The 14,211-nt window shown below is 33.7% G+C and overlaps 1 protein-coding gene across 1 annotated transcript; it reads right to left on the reverse strand.

The window, feature by feature from the left end:
* Positions 1 to 5,798: 5,798 nt before the first annotated feature.
* LOC100368306 (macrophage mannose receptor 1-like) lies at positions 5,799 to 13,834 on the reverse strand. The gene is made up of 11 exons (XM_085495010.1): positions 13,699 to 13,834; positions 13,533 to 13,602; positions 12,193 to 12,417; positions 11,289 to 11,504; positions 10,898 to 11,110; positions 10,426 to 10,638; positions 10,230 to 10,259; positions 9,944 to 10,135; positions 9,622 to 9,849; positions 9,074 to 9,106; positions 5,799 to 8,316 (listed from the first exon to the last, which is right to left on the reverse strand). Exons 2-11 carry the CDS (start codon positions 13,588 to 13,590, stop codon positions 8,069 to 8,071), a joined length of 1,656 nt encoding a protein of 551 aa, XP_085351136.1. The 5' UTR covers positions 13,591 to 13,602; positions 13,699 to 13,834; the 3' UTR covers positions 5,799 to 8,068.
* Positions 13,835 to 14,211: the final 377 nt, after the last annotated feature.

The following is a 14,211-nucleotide window of genomic DNA, read 5'->3' on the forward strand; positions in this document are numbered from 1 at the left end:
TCTCTAATTTCGGTGAATATTTTTGTAATTTTTGGTAAAAAGTGATATTTTCGACTTCTTGTTGAAAACCGCAAGTCCAATTGCTTTGATATTTCATATATAGGTACTACATGTGGACCTCTCTCAGATTTGTTCATTTCATAATGATATCTTTAATTCTCTAATTTTGATGAATATTTTTGTAATTTTTGGTAAAAAGTGATATTTTCGACTTCTTGTTGAAAACCGCAAGTCCAATTGCTTTGATATATTATACATATAGGTACTACATGTGGACCTCTCTCAGATTTGTTCATTTTCTAATGATATCTTCTGTTCTTTAATTGCCATGTGCATTGCTAACAGCGGAGCTATCTCAGCCGACAGGCTGCTTGTCTTTTAATAATATCATTGGTAATGTATTTCCCAAATCCCATGGGAATACTAGACTGGGTTTCACAACCAACTCAAGGAGAGAGTTTTTGCACAGTCTGATACACATTTGCAAACCTACCAATAAAATCTTTACAGAAAACAAGATTTCAGAAAATCTATATAAGCACTCCTTTGAACTGGGTGCCAAACTTTGATCAAGATCTGAAGCTTATAGAAAATCTGTATAGTTCAAAGTCATCAAATCAAAAACAATATTCATAAAAAACACATAAAAGAAAATTGTACTAAAAAATATGTATTCTGTATTTGACAAACAGTTTATTCGACAAATGACAATTCACAGGAATTTGTTTCAGCTATTAGAACAGAATGATGGAGCTTTTACAATAGTAATTTAAAAATGCACTTAAAAACAAAGATTACAGTGTTTGAAGATGTAGATTCTCAGGAGGCAACAGTACTGTTGACTTCTCTCTCCACTGGACACCAACTAACTTTTTTATATTGATTTGCATGCAAAGCAGAGCTTACAACATTATAGCTATTCATAGAGGGCGTTTCTTCTTTTGCCTTTTAAATAATACAGTAGTCATACAATGAATATAATGAAGCAGTTTATATTTGTTTCAGTGAATCATTAATTTTTGACAGACACCTGTACAAAATACTTGGACAAAAGCCAGCTAAGATTATCTGTTATCTTGCACGTTTTATGGATCTATTCACATCTAAATGCTGCAATTTTTTCTGAGATAAGTTACTTTGAATAAAGCTAGAAATTATGTGCCTTAAAATAATTAAACAAATTAAGCACCAATGTTTTGTAAGATATCTACATCTATCAAGGACATTCGGTAGACTGCTTCCCCACTGTTGTTTCAACCCCAAAACTTGTTTGTATTCAATATTAATTATGACAATGCATATTCATATTGAAACAAACTATGATAAAGGGAATAATATTATATAACAAAGGGCAAGTTCACCAGAGTTCAACTATGTTTTGTTTTGCTTGTCGTTAATACTAAAAGTCCGCTAACCTTTGATAGCAAGCAGTATTGTTACAAACAGTCCATGTTTACTAGTTTATTTGTACTCATCAATGTCTGTTTACTCGGCCAGAAATTACTGTTGTTCAGAATAGGATTATTTTCACATGATCTATTGTATACGGAAGAGGCAGTGGTGGATCTAAGGAGGTCAGGCCCCCTTTTGGAAAAAAAAACAATGATTAATTAAATGCCACAATTTACATACTAAACCTATGTTATGTGTATGTTTGAAGAGAATGTTGAAATGAGTCAGCTACTAATGACGTCATTCGTTTATTTAATTTTTTTTTCACGTATGAGATTCACATAGGAATTACCCTTTTCGGTTCGGAACGTGTTTTGTTTGTTTTTCAGTTTAGGACACAAGCTGACTTTATGTATGGCCATATGATTACATATGAATGACAAACACTTTTTGTACATTCCAATCTTCCAATATACATATATATCCATTATCGAATAGTATGCAATATATTATCCGACAAGTAAGAGAAGTTGAAAAATACATGAACAAAGAATATGTTTTTCCTTTACATTTGACGCATCTACTAATCGTGTCACGTTACAGTCAGGTATCCAGAAAAATGACTTTACATGATAATTTAAATATTGGGGTCCTGGAAAAACGTAAGCAACGTTGACGAAACACGTAATTAGAGGTAGTTGTACCTATTGTGGGCCCCTCTCTATATATGGTATGATATTCCAAGCCAGTAATTTGCGTGACAATGGAATATTTTTTCTTCCAAAAAACATATATAATGCTTGAAATTGAAACACGCTGTCAAAGTCGAACACGTAATCATTACCCAAATAAAATTGTAATCCAACATTTAGAAAACATTTTAGATTCAGGCCTTTATTATAGGTATGTAATTTATTTACCAAATTCAAATTGTAAAAAGAAACAAAATAGCATAGTTTAAGAATGTTGCCACATAATTACACAATGGAATGACGCACCTGAAACTTGAGAGTATTTTGAAATGGAGAAGATATTTCGGTCAATTAGTTGAAACTAAAGCGAAAATGTTAGTATAATATAAAAAATGTGTTATCATACACTGTTATTGCTAACTCAAGTTCTGAATCACCAAGTTTTAATTAAATATGAATTTTACTCGATATGATTTTACCAGCAGTTTTTGACTGTCAGACAGTTCATCTACTTTCACCGTGGTGGATACGCTGTGATAATGTAACACATATCGGGAATCATTATAAGCACTCGAGCTTAATGCAACTTTTGGATTCTGCATACAAAAGATTCAGCCTATCACAACGCATATATTTTAGCCAACCAGATCCCCTCCTTATTGACCTATTACAACCATGTAATATATCCTCTTCCCGCCTAAATTCAAGAATGGACCATTCCCCTATAAATTGAGAATTTGTCCTTGTTTGTCAGATGCTGTTTTATGTTAGTGTAATAAACCTCGTTACTTCCTCAAGCCACTGTTATCTCGCCTCCGTTATCTCTATCCACCCGAATCTCTTCTATACAATTCTACACAACACATAATAAGTTGTCAATACATCTTATTCTGTAAATAAAATATGGTACGTAAGCTGAAGTAAAAAAACACGTAAAAGTGATGTTATTTAGTTATTTGATGCGTATACACGTGTACCGTACCGTGTTTGGGGTCGAATATTTTAAAATATACAAATAAACGTGTGAAAAAAGGAGTTTCATGAATTTATGTTACCTCAACTAGGAAACAGTATGATATTAGCATGTATATAGGGTATAATTTTAAGTTAATTTCTGCACTTGAGAAGGAGTATAATCTCACCAAAATAAGTACGTGTTTAGGGGCTTTTTTGAAAAGCTATACTTCAGCATGGGTACCAGGTCTGACTTGGAGTACGTTTTGACAACACAAATCCCGCAATGGAACTGCAGAAATAATTGCTTTGTAAATGTACGACAGTACTTGAATTACAAGAGTTGATCACGTTGTGTGAAATTAACCAGTTCACGCAAGATATATAGTGTTGATTTGAATAGGTATGCTCAAATTACACCATTTGGAAATGCAAAACGCAGTTATTTATCCAGACTGTACTTGATCTAATTTAAAATATTATCGAAACAAAGATATATGTTTTGATTTACGTTTACGACTCCTTGTGGGTCTATCGCTCTAGTTTCAAAATAACCATACACAGCAATTGTCAAAACATTTTGCAAGGGTGTACCATTAAATTATTGGTTAATTGAACGATTAGAGAATACAACTAACCCAAATGTGTATGTAGCCAGTTGAAAAGAAAAGAAACGAAAAGAAAAGTAAAACAGTAGTGCAATTATGTTGTCATTGACTACCGCCAAAGCCGCAAGAGGGTGATACTAAAAAACAAACGAGCGAACAACAATTATTCAAATGATCTAATTTAATGATTATAATATATGATAATTTGCATATTGTATTAACTTGTTTCATGTGAAATTAACGATACAACGACGCTAAAGCAGTACAACAGCACCATAAACACCCAGTTTTGACAATTTCTTAGATACGAATGCGTGTAGGTATATTTTGGAACACATAAAACACCTGAGGGTGGGGGAATACATAGAACTTGCCTAATAGAAACGTGTCCCTGAAATGGATCTCGTTTTTCGGATTTTAAGCATAAGTATCGGTCTTATTTCTGGTCAAGGTATGTATAAATATCGGTATTATTTTTCCGACTTGGTACACTTATGGGTCCGTATATGAGCGAATATCTCCGCCTCAGATCCATATATACATCAACCCGGAAATTAAACAAGGCAATCAACATTTAAACGGAGATTTAACACGGAATAGAAAAGGGCGCACACTCCTCAGTGAAATGGCTTACATGTACTTCTATTGGAGATGCTCTTCTAATAGAGCAAATACGGTAACTGTTTTATATGGAATAAACAATGATGATAGAATTTGTACTTTGGTATAAATATGGGTATAGATTTTTCCACTATCCAGGTATAAAAATCGTCACACTTCGATTGTTTGATTCCTAATATGAAGTATTACCTCTAAAGACGGTATATACATATCATGTTTTCACCATCAATAAGCACAGTTGTGAGGCAGTGATATACTGTAAAATGCTTTATTTTTGCTGGAATTAATTTTTGCTGAAAAAATATTGTTGGTGCTTTGTATAGAATTTATTTTCACTGATTTTTGACAAATTGAATGTAAAATATAGGAAAAAAGGTATATTCGCTGGATTTTATTTTCACTGAATCCTTCCTTCAGCGAAAAATTGGGAACAGGCAATTTCTCTCAACCTAAATACCACAAAAACAATTTCGATATTCATCAGTCAAATGTAACGAATGAAGGGTGCCTTGACCTAACAATTCATCACTTTCTTAGGAGAATCGCATCAGAATGCGGGTGACTTGGCAGGTATAAAATTACCGGCCACCCAGCCCGTCGCACTGCATGTCAAGTCAATCCGATTTCATCGTAATAATCGTACTATAGAGTTCAACGTTAGAGGGCGTGTTTCATTGTTATTCCATTATTGATATAACGGTGGTTTAAACACGTGTTCGATGTCGAAAATACAATTAGTAATTTTATTGCTTGATATGGCATTTATATCCGTCGCTATAGAGGGCATACTAATTCAATCTAAACACAAAGAGTGGATACACCATACACAAGAAAATGTAGTATCTTCCTGTGAAAAATAGGCGATAAGTAATATTACTTCTTAATCTATTCCGCTTAAACATTCAGTTATGATAGTACTACTGATGTAATATAACTGCACTAGGCCGCGTTTGTCACAATCAGCTGGATTACACGTTATAATAAAAAAATGATTGCGACATGTTTATCTAATTTCAAGTCGTATTCAAGATATATGGTAAATATTTTATTTATTTTTTTATAACTTGTACGCCAGCTGACTGTGACATTTGTATAATTCATACTATACTAAATACAAGTAATACTATTATATCTTTATTTATAAACAACAATCTAGCAATATTACGAGCACTGTGCAGCAAGATAAACTCAGTATTCGTACTACGTTACCCGGGGTTGGTCGGGTACTGGCACTGGGGTATATACCACTAAATGACCAATAGTCGGGGTGGGTGCAGAGATCCGACATAACTGTCACTCAAAATTATGCCCTCAAGGTACTGAAAAGTATGGCTTCTGCCTTCATTTATAGGATGTTCCCATGTGCTTGTCAAGAAACGGCGTAGTTTATTGCACCCGTTTACGACATCATTAAGATATAAACTCATTGCAGACATTAAACACGAGATATTAATGCAGGGAACCGGTAGTAAGATGATGATAATTATATTCATTAACCTGCAAACCTTAACACAAATACAAGTGTAAACAATTTATATATTGCATGATTAGATTGCTTTATTTGTCATTACAGGCATATACATGACAAACACTTAAACCATTAACATCTAAACAACATGCAAACTTGGATGTAATTAGTACAAATATTACAAACCACGATTAACCGCTAAAGTATTGATTTTCGCATTGATTTCAAAATAATCATTTTCAAATAAAAGTTGCACAGTAAAAAATAATGTTTGAAGGACGTAAACCATAATATGGCCTTTGTGATACAAGTAGTTTCACGAAGAGGGCGTAGTACAACTATAACACTACAATACAATAACAAGTTAATGCAATAATCAACAAATATATTATACGTAATCCACAATAAAGTTCCACACACACATTACTAAATAAAATGCAATACCCGACCAGAAAATTCTGTGACGTAATATGACGAAAGCGAATCAAAATATTTGCTCTGTATATTCACTATTGGTAAAAAGTACGAAAATAAAGCAAGTGTTGTTAATTTCTCCGCTTCATTTGCGAAAATATAAATTCTCACGCCCATTCTCGCACGACGAGAATTTGTATTGACCCGCGAATAAAAACATTTCTCACCGAAGAGCGAGAAACTGTCTTGCTCTAGTCCCACACGTTACAAGACAACTTACACTAATTTACCACAATTTGACTTCACAGATCTAGAATTACTAAGTCGATTGAGGGCGCTCGAACAAAGATGTGCTGTACAACAACAACAATTTTATATTCTTTTTTATGTAAAAATTACATAACTGATAGATAACAGGAGCTCTATGACTATGTGATATCTGTGATATAATCAATATATATTCAATCCTCATCATGGACATGTTGGAAAACATTTTTTATATACTAATTACTAATTAATTTTAAAATCTTTCAAGTATCGTATCCCGTAATCACAATGTGAGCAACTATATTAACATCCGGGCATTGTTAGGCATTCTGCCAAGCTACAACACAACACCATCATCATCACCAATGCAGTAGTTTTTTTAAATTCTTCTGTTATCGCCACAACAAACCCTTTCCATTTGTTTTTTATAAATATTTACAATTAATTTTACAATTCAATTGGCCGATAGAATGACATTCAAAAATATTTAAAAAATGTCAATCCCGCCGCGATCATTAATTAGCTGGTTGGATTCAACAGCCGAAGAAATTATTTATAAATGTTTATGAAAATGAAGAAATGGGTAGCGATAGTAACAAGGAAATATAAACGGTTGACTTAACAATCTTTTAAAGGATAGAAATCCTGGATAAAAACTAAAGTTAATCCGGCAATGACACGTACCCTGGACGCGTCATTTATTCTTCGATATCACACTCATACCAACGTTTTGGATACAATGGTTACGACTTTTCCAGCGTTTTCCGTAAAATGTGGGAACATATGTAACAATAATAAACCTCCATGGCCTCACCATGACGTTTGCAGTATATTGAAATTATTTTTGTGATGCGGTATAATTATGCCGAATGTTCACGGCCGCATCCCTTCTTAATGAAAAAAGCTTCCATATTCTAAACACCAAAACAAGATTCTTTCAAATAATTATAAAATTAGCATCTGATTATTGGAAACGGTCCAGCCATAATGAAAAACAAAAACATCTGGCAAACCACTGCCAGCTGAATACGCATGAGAAGCAGTGAAGTGGAACAAAATTATGCAAATACTCTCTGAATCTAAAAGCTAAAAGCATCGCGAATGGATGAGGCTATACAAACAAGTTGTATACTACTAATTTTCTTAGGACGAGACACGATTTAACGTCTTTGTCAATGTGCTTGCCAGGAAATGTGGTATTCAATATGTATGAACCACAACAACTAGAATTATCTTATAAAGTAACAACGTAAAAAGTATTTGATTAACTGCTGTTATTGGATTGAATACATAATATGATTTGTGCTGATCCATAAATTAGCGCAATAATCGTTGATCGATTGATCTGGCTGTCACGATTACGCATATGTTCTATCTTAACTAACATAACTAAGATATTCTATTGAAAACAAAGTATACCTTTACAAAAGAATAACAGTTTAGAATATTCTTATGCAAGATATAAATTGAATAGCAAGTTTAATCGATGGGCTCACGTCGAGAATATGCAAACAAAGAGTGAAGTGAAAAGGCATCGTAAATTGTCATGAATACATGGAATATTAACTCAAAAAGAAGTTTATGTGTATTTCTGACATCAATACCTGGTATCAAAATTGAACTGCAGTACAGCAGCGACTGTACTATACCATTTAAATGTTTTCGTCGTTGTCGGTATATGGTCTGGCGCTAATATCGTCGTCTCGATATTGGCCCTGGCGAGGGTTTTCTGTAATTCTAATGTCGACGTATGGATCACTGCGCTTCACATCAGTTGTGATACCCGAGTACTTTACTCTTGTATCGTGGGATTGTTTGTAGCACTTTCTGATTGCTCTCGCCATGATAACGATAAGAACGAGGCAAACCAAGGCAAGTGCGACAGCAGCTAGGACAACAACTGTTGAGTAACGACAAGAGAACAACACTGTATTAAATAATATGTACTAGTGTATCCCACTTCAGACTGCATACAGAATATCTCGGTAGTTCTCACGGGAAACTTATAAATGGGAGGTTAAAAATCTCGTGACCCTATGGACTGCTAAAACACACACTAAAACATACTTGAACGCGGAAGATTCAGTGAGGGTGTTATTTCAACGTGAAAGGTGTACGATATGCACATACTAGTTTCGCTTAGAGCTGCCAAATTACTTTTCAAACTCAAATGAAATTAGTTCAACTATTTCTTTTACCCATATATATTCTATTATAAACGCTAACAAGTCGTTTTATACAGTGAAAGACAGACAGCTGTACCTTAAATTATAAACACATTTATAAAAAAAAATGTAATTACCGATCATCAGCTTTCATTCAAAATCAAATATTCAATAGTGAGCTCATGATTATCTACGCACATAATCTTTGCGCGTGCCGTCTAATAACATAGCAACTGCGTATCAGATGATGTTCAATAAATCTGGTGCTGTCACAGTGCTATTTTTAGATTGGTCAACTTAAAGTCGAGCGTTTTCATTTATCACAATTCATATTTATTAAACTTTCTCAGCTGTTTGTCCTTCACTGTAATTTAGCAAGTTAATTGTGGAGTGAATTTTTTCAGTTTGTTTTTTTTTCGCCACAAACTTTATACACTTTATTGAGATTGGGACTTGAAACTATTAATTATTCATCAAAGCTCCTATACTTACCTTTACTTGTAGATTCTTCATCAGACTCGTCATCTGTAAAATAATCGAATAAATACATTCAGATCAAAACAATTTGCAATAGCTTTCAAATAACATGATATATTAGTTAGCTGTTATATATATATAGCAATAATATGATATAGCTTTCTGGTTTAATAAATACTAGATAATTAGAGCATTTTCAAGACGGAAAGTTGTTATGTTATAGAAGGAACGAATCCATTTGTATTAGACTTGTTGTGTATGCTATAAAACTGCAAAACAGAAAGAAAATTTGTTCAAACTGTGAATCAAAATTTCTATAATTAGGTGATATTGGTATTGGTTAATATATCAATAGACTGTATTTGTTGATGGTCTCTGAGAACTGTGTTTCATTCTATATCATTCTCCAATGTGTGCCTCGTATTTGAAACAGAGGACTTTATGGCGGCAGAGAGTGGATCGATCTATTCGAGAAAGCAAAAAAAAAAACAAAAAAAAAACAAGTAGATTTGCTCGCTCACATAACAAAGTCTTTTTTCGAATAATGTCTATTTGTAACTTACCTTGCAATTCATATTCACAAATGAATTGTTCTTCATGGTCGCATCCATGGTCATTGAACCCACCTGCCCCTCTATGAAACGACCCACACATATCAGTGTCACTGCTTGGGTTGTTATCTGCCCAAGTGTTGTTATATTTCAATTCAGTGTGATCTGTCCACACCCAATGTTTACTATCACCCGAAGTCTTCCTCGTCAATCCAATCCATGTATCGCTATTCTGATCAACTGATATCAAAAGAAAATCTAGTCAGTAATACACAGTTCATTATATTATATTTTTGTAACTATAACAATACTTTATATTAAGTGGTTTACTTACAGTCAGGTCGTGATTTAACCTCTTCCATAATCCACTCATATTCATAGAGATCTTGTAAATCAATCAAATGTGCGTCCACGTGTTCATCTCCACAGTATGTAGCCGCTTTGTGCTGTGACTTTTTCATATCTTGTCCAACAAATAGGTAGCACGAATGCTCATAGTGCACCCAATTAGTATCGCATATAGTAACTAAAGAACAAATCGATATATTATTATAATCATCTGTATATGTATTTAAAACCTTACTAATGTATGTACATATTGGAAAACTCGCACTACTCACCTTTTGCTGGTTTTGGTTCAGATGTTGGCCCTAGAAGTAATACGAACAAAATATTAGGAAAGAGGATTTATCTATCTAACACTAGAAGAACCGGAATGAGACAATACAATAGTGCGCTAGTTTCACTCTGCATATTGATAGTACTAAAAAACTACGTAATTACATCATAAGTATATCATATGCATGTTACACTTACTAGCTAGTTCATATTCGCATAGATATTGCTTGGTATGATCACACGGTGAATCGCCAATGCCACCTGACTCCTTATGTATACTTCCGCACGGTCCATGTCCATTAGGTTCACCTTTAGCCCATACGGATTCATATTCCAATTTCGATCCATCACCCCATCTCCACACGTTATCCACGAGCCGTAAACCAATCCATACACCAATTTCTCTATGGACTGATATTGACCAGAAAACGATCATACAATGTGTACAATATGTATCACATTTTGTTGTTATTGTTGATATATCATTAATTATATATACTATTCCAACAACTCACCGATTTTGCATTTTTGTTCACTACCATTAGAAATAACTCATATGATGATGATGATGATGATACTAACTGTGACGTCAAACGTCGATATGTCCTGTTTTACGTCACACTATGGAGATACTCAAGTTATGCGTGTGATAAGTGTTATATATACTTACAGTGTTCCTCATGTTCTAGCATTGAGTAAGCATAGACGTATTCCCCGCTGTATTGTAGATTTGCTAAATGGGAATTGTGTTTTGAACATTCATGTTCAGATGCACTGTAATTTCTTCCATGGAGATAGTTACCAAACAAGTAGCATGAATAATTATGATATCCCCATCCTTCTGGACATGGACTTGGAAGTAAAGTTGCTTTTGGTGGCAATGCTGTCAAGTAAAAAATCATGGAGTAGAATAATATTTTTTGAATAAATAACAAAAACACAATTTATATGTGTTGTTCCGACTATAAAGACATGAAAAATATAATGAATCTGCACATAGTAAATATATGTAGTGGAATAAGAGATCTGAATAAATGTAACTCTTTCGAACAATCACTCACCACTCAGTTCATATTCACAAAGGAACTGATTTACAAATGAACAATTCTGATCATTAAAACCTCCAGTGTCTTGTCGTATTTCAGCACATGCACCATTACCATCTGGTTGTTCTGGTGCCCATGCATCACTATAATTCAATTTCTTATCGTCATGCCATTCCCATATTTTTTCTGGTGTCAAAGTAAGTCCAATCCATGTACTTAAACTTTTTTTCCCTGAGATAAAATAATATTATAATTGGAATTAACGGAAATATAACTAATGTTATGATGATGTATGCTATGAAAAATTGTACAACTTGTATAGCAAGCACAGGGTATGTTTGTAGCGATGAATGCCACATACTTTCACATATTTAACAAATCGAAATTGAGATATCACATACAACAACAATTTTGGGCCTTACACATATAAATGAAACATACACAAAATTAAAAATAGAGGAACAGTTGTATATATTGTATCATCTGTTTGAACATTTGACCGTTTTCTGTCACACTCAGCGCTAATGCACATAAATGTGATTCGGATTCAATGTGTTGGGAAAACAATTTTTATGTATGCGTTATTCTAACACGTCTGTGTTTATAGAATGTAGAATTAAAAAGAATTCTTTTGAAGTGTATATGTGTTGATTTCAGTACCGCTTTGGATAACAATACATAAGAGCTCTAACGTTTGGTACGAACATCACTAATACAAAATATGTGCTATGTCAAAAAACTGTAAGTTACAGGTTACATGTGCCCCAGTTAGTCATCAACAATTCTTTACTGTTTTGTGTAGTCAATTATAGTGACATCATACACTAATTTTAAGATTATACTATAGGAATATTATTTCGAATAATATGTCTGTAATTCATTTAGATAATATGTCTGTAATATATATATTAACACTTACAGTGAGTCTGTGTAGCTAACCAGCCGTATACCCATTCATACTCTTTTCGGTCGTGAAAACTCGCTAAATGAATATACCATCCCTTTGCCATAGCAGCACACTTAACAAAAGCATCGGAATGGGCCATAGCATTATCGTATCCATACAAGTAGTAACAAGAACCACCAAAGTGTGTCCAACCATCCATACATGCTCCGGAATGTGTTTTCTTAGTGTCTTCTACAGCTGAAAATAAGGTGAGATTTGTTTTATTATACAAATGTTGACCCTGGCCAAGTTCGATATGCAGATTTGTTTACCTGTAGAAATCATTGTTGACTTTATCTCGGTTACAAATCATTATATCGATCTTAGCAGTGATCATAATTTGTATTATCATTTTTTTATATAGCCAGAATTGATCAGATTGAAGAATCTATGTTTTATAGAGAAATCACGTCACTTGTCTGAAGAAATCCGCCATTTTGTGACAAAAACGTGAACTAAGAATAAGAATAGTACATAAAGCCAGTAGCGTTATGCCCCCTCCAAATTATATGTCGTTCTTAAAAAAAACAAATGCCGCGAGCCAGGGATTTGAAAATAATGTGGTGCCAAATTTGAAAGTCTAACTTTCTAAATAACTTCCTAACAAGTGTAAATTAAGTTGCCCATCATGTATTATAAAACAACAACAACTAATTTTATAAAAGTCTGCGCTGCAATATCTCTCCATAGTTCCCAATTGTTATTACTAGGGTGAACCGATGTTAATTGCAGTTGCTCGTGAACGATGATCATATGACAATTTAGGTTTTACTACAATATATTGTAAAACACAAAACTTAGCTAAATATAATATAAGCATGATATTTGACAAGTGCAGTTTTGTTCCAGACATGTTGATTCAGATTTGGTCATCCAACGTTATAATGATTTTTCCATACAATAATATAAAACATACACAAACAATGAAGTTGAACAAACTAACATTTACAAGATGTTGGTCTCCGTATGTACCGTTGTAGGATATTACTTGGGAACAACATCTAAGAAGTCTATTTTATTCGTGAACAACAAAACCAAACAGTTCCCCTTTCTGTTGCGCTCAGTGTCCCAGCTACCTTGGAACACGCCCGGGAGCTCGAAACTGTATATAGTGTTAAGGGTACTGTACAATATTAGCAGTATGGTCCACTCATTTGAGACAATTGACTTCCTATCTCGACATATTCCACGTACGTATGTGATTTTACCAAGGGGTACGAGTAATAAACACCAAATTTGAGTTTATAGTCGTTATTATGGAATATTCTTACTATACTAAACACCCATCGAAGTACTTGACTCTACTAACATACCTTGTGACGTCACAACGGTTAAGGCAACCAGTAAAAATACAATCCGTATCGCCATCATGTAGATACGCGCCTGAAACAAAATAAAGAATGGACAAAAAATGTAAGATTGTTGCCTTCGTCAAACGTTCCATTGATCACACGTGAATCAATCACGTCATTAGTTTACCTAGCTGCTATGTGTAAGGCTGGTCGTTGACACTATTCTTATCGGCTGTGATGTTTCTAAATTTAACACTCAACTCTGCCAAAACGTATCTTATTATATTTTATAGATGACTAATAGCGAACAGCAAACACTGGCGATGTCACTGCGTTTGGCAACAATGAACAATTATACAAAGATTACAACGTCAACAAAGGTGAGATACATGACTAATCACATTAGTTATATACTTTTATCATAAACTGCTTCGAACCGGAAATCGCAATGTAGTTATACGACGTCATATCTTTCGGAAGGTCAAGCAATTTATTTTAAATAATCAAATAAATAAAAATATGCAAACCAATCATCTCAGTGACTTCTAAATGCACAGAACACAAATATTTATTACAATAAATACATGTTTAACATCAATCAATATCGTCCATCAGGGTGTTGATTTTTACACTACAGATATTATGAATAATGTATATCATTTGAAGACTATAGTTTTTCAATCAATCAAAAGTGATCCTG

Source organism: Saccoglossus kowalevskii, chromosome 21 (assembly GCF_978046115.1).
Source record: "Saccoglossus kowalevskii chromosome 21, keSacKowa6.1, whole genome shotgun sequence".
Taxonomy (NCBI): domain Eukaryota; kingdom Metazoa; phylum Hemichordata; class Enteropneusta; family Harrimaniidae; genus Saccoglossus; species Saccoglossus kowalevskii.